Below are 2,796 nucleotides of genomic sequence, written 5' to 3'. Positions count from 1 at the left end.
CACAAAGATCTACACAAGTGGTATCTTAGGAACTATTCAACATTGCATAGTTGCTTCTATATCTGGCCTATGTAAAGTTTTTCTGGCGAGATAAACACAACACCAGGCAAAGTGGTGCAAGGCAAGATTTATTAAAAACACTCTCCAGCGAAGTTTTAGGGCCCAAGAGAAGGGGAGCCAGGAAAGTTGTGCCAGGAGGAGTTGGGCACCCTTGGGCGAGGTTCCGCGACTCTGGAAAGCAGAGTGGCAGAAGTCGCGACCAAGGCAAGGAGAAGGGGGCTTTTAAGGCGTCTTGAAGGGAGCTCAGGGGTCTTTTGGCAAGTTTCCCTTATTCGGGTATCTCTCCTGCTCGTCAGGGTCCCATTGGTCCACTGGAGCCCAGGGCAGGGGTCTCAGATTCCTGCTTGGGCCTTTGTTCTCCTGTCCGAGTTCAGGTTTTGTGGCGGGAACTTTTGCCATCTTAAGTAGCCCTTTCTGCCAACCCAACAGTTTTGATTCCCAGAGTCCATAGTTTCAGTGTGAGCTCATGTTAGGGAGCAGAAAAAGGGGATGCAAGAGGAAGGCATCCCTGAGGGATGCTACTTGGGGCTTTCTCTGCTCATTGGTTAGGAGGTTGCAGACTTAATTGTTTGTTGTCACCCTAAATCACCAGGCAGCGTCTTTCTAATAGATCCACAGAACTGTATAGAGACTCCCAAAACAAACTCACATATACATGGCCAATAGATTTTCTATCAAGACACCAAAATCAGGCAGAGGATCTGGTAGTCCTGCAGATATGTCTCTTGCTTCAACTGTGTTTGGACAAAACAGACCCAGGGATGCCCCTTCAACCAGCCAACGACCACCCTCCAACTTTTTTTTCAGTCGCAACCTTGGGACCCATCTTCTTGGCCACCAGCTGACTACAGGACCAGACAACAGCCAATTTCATGCTTACCTCAAATCAACCATGAGCTCCCAGATTCATCAGAATTTTTCCACCAAGGTAGAGACCGCCATCAACCACCCAGTCAACGTGCATCTGTGGACCTCCTACATCTACCTCTCTCTGGGCTTCTATTTCCACCATGACAATATGACTCTGGAGGGTGTGGGCCACTTCTTCCACAAGCTGACTGAGGAGAAGTGCGAGGGTTCCCAGCATCTCTTGAAGATGCAAAATCAGCATGGTGGCCGCACCCTCTTTCAGGATGTCCAGAAGCCATTCCAAGATGAGTGGGGGGAAACCCTGGACACCACGGAAGCTGTACTGGTTCTGGAGAAGAGCCTTAATGAAACCCTTCTGGATCTGCTTGCCCTGGGTCCTGCCCGCACAGACCCCCATCTCTGTGACTTCCTGGAGAACCACTTCCTAGATGAGGAGGTGAAACTCATCAAAAAGATGGGTGACCACCTGATGAACCTCCACCAGCCCCCAGGCTGGGCTGGGCCAGTATCTCTTTGAGAGGCTCACTCTCAAGCATGAGTAGGAGCCTCCAGAGACCAGCAGCAACCTTTGAAGGGGCCTCTATGTCATCCCCTGGTGCCAGAGCTTGCGCCTTGGCCTCTCCCTAAAACCACGAGGCAGCTTTTTAACCACCCTGGAACCCACTCCCAAGCTCTGGGCCAAATGGAAACAATAAGGCGTTTTGCAGAAAACAAACCAAAAACAAAAAAACAACCAAACAAACAAAAATAAATAAATAACTCCATGCAAAAGGAAAAAGTGCCAGAACAACAGAATATTCACATGGAAAAAAAATAAACCTTGACTTCTACTTACTCCATACACTGGAATTAATTAGAACTAATTCATTAATTAATTTTAAAATGATCACAGACTTAAACATAAAAGTCAGACCTGCAAGGCTTTAAAAAAAAAAAAAGGCTTTAGAGAATATCTTTGCAACCTTGAAGTAGGCAATTACCCTTTTAGGACACAAAAAGCACCACCATAAATTAAAGATTGGATTTCGTCCAAACTAAAATTTTCTGTTCATTAAGTTAAATCACTTAGAAGAGGAAGAGGCAGGGGAAGCATATAAGCAAGACCTGTGTCTCACCACAGATGGTAGACATTGAACATCAAGAATACATAAAAACCCCTTATAAATCACTGATAACAAAGGCAAACAACTCAGTTTTTAAAAATAGGCCAAAGACTGGAGCAGATGCTTCACTGAGGAAGATGAATGAATAGCTAATGAGCTTATGAAAAGGTGTGCAGCCTCATTAGTCATCAGAGAAATTGGATTTAAAGCCACCTTGGGAGATGCACCTAGGTGTCTCAGTTGATTAAGTGTTCAACTCTTGATCTCAGCTCAGGTCTTGATCTCAGGGCTGTGGAGCCTACTCTAAAAAAATAAAATAAGGGGCTCCTGGGTGGCTCAGTAGGTTAAGTATCTGCCTTTGGTTCAGGTCATGATCTCAGGGTCCTGGGCTCGAGCCCTGCTTTGGGCTTCCTGTTCAGCATGGAGCCTGCTTCCTCGTCTCTCTCTGCCTGCCTCTCTGCCTACTTGTGATCTCTCTCTCTCTGTCAAATAAATAAATAAAATCTTTAAAAATAAAAAATATATATATATATATACATCTTACCACAATTTTTTTAGAAAAGGACAGGAAATGGGCACATACCTGCTTAAGAGATTACCTCTGTTTGAAAAATCATAATCTTCACAAAAATGACTGCATACACACATGCAACACATGCAACGTACTCCTCCTGTCTTTCTTCTCAGCTATTTGATCTTTAGTGCCATCACTAACTTCAATAATTTTATATATTTATTTCACAGACAAAGTAGGAACATAAAT

The 2,796-nt window shown here is 44.6% G+C and overlaps 1 protein-coding gene across 1 annotated transcript; it reads left to right on the top strand.

Annotated features, from left to right (window-relative positions):
- The first annotated feature begins 952 nt into the window (after positions 1 to 952).
- Positions 953 to 1,447, top strand: LOC132003668 (ferritin light chain-like). The gene has a single exon (XM_059379307.1). The coding sequence runs from the start codon at positions 953 to 955 to the stop codon at positions 1,445 to 1,447; it is 495 nt and encodes a 164-aa protein (XP_059235290.1).
- Positions 1,448 to 2,796: the final 1,349 nt, after the last annotated feature.

The sequence above is a fragment of the Mustela nigripes genome, chromosome 16 (assembly GCF_022355385.1).
Source record: "Mustela nigripes isolate SB6536 chromosome 16, MUSNIG.SB6536, whole genome shotgun sequence".
NCBI classification, from domain to species: Eukaryota; Metazoa; Chordata; class Mammalia; order Carnivora; family Mustelidae; genus Mustela; species Mustela nigripes.
The sequence above is the reverse complement of the archived record's forward strand: the minus strand, read 5'-3'. Positions and strand labels throughout refer to the sequence as shown.

Excerpts from the sequence above, each read along its gene's own strand:
- LOC132003668 (XM_059379307.1), top strand. The coding sequence starts at position 953 with ATGAGCTCCCAGATTCATCAGAATTTTTCCACCAAGGTAGAGACCGCC.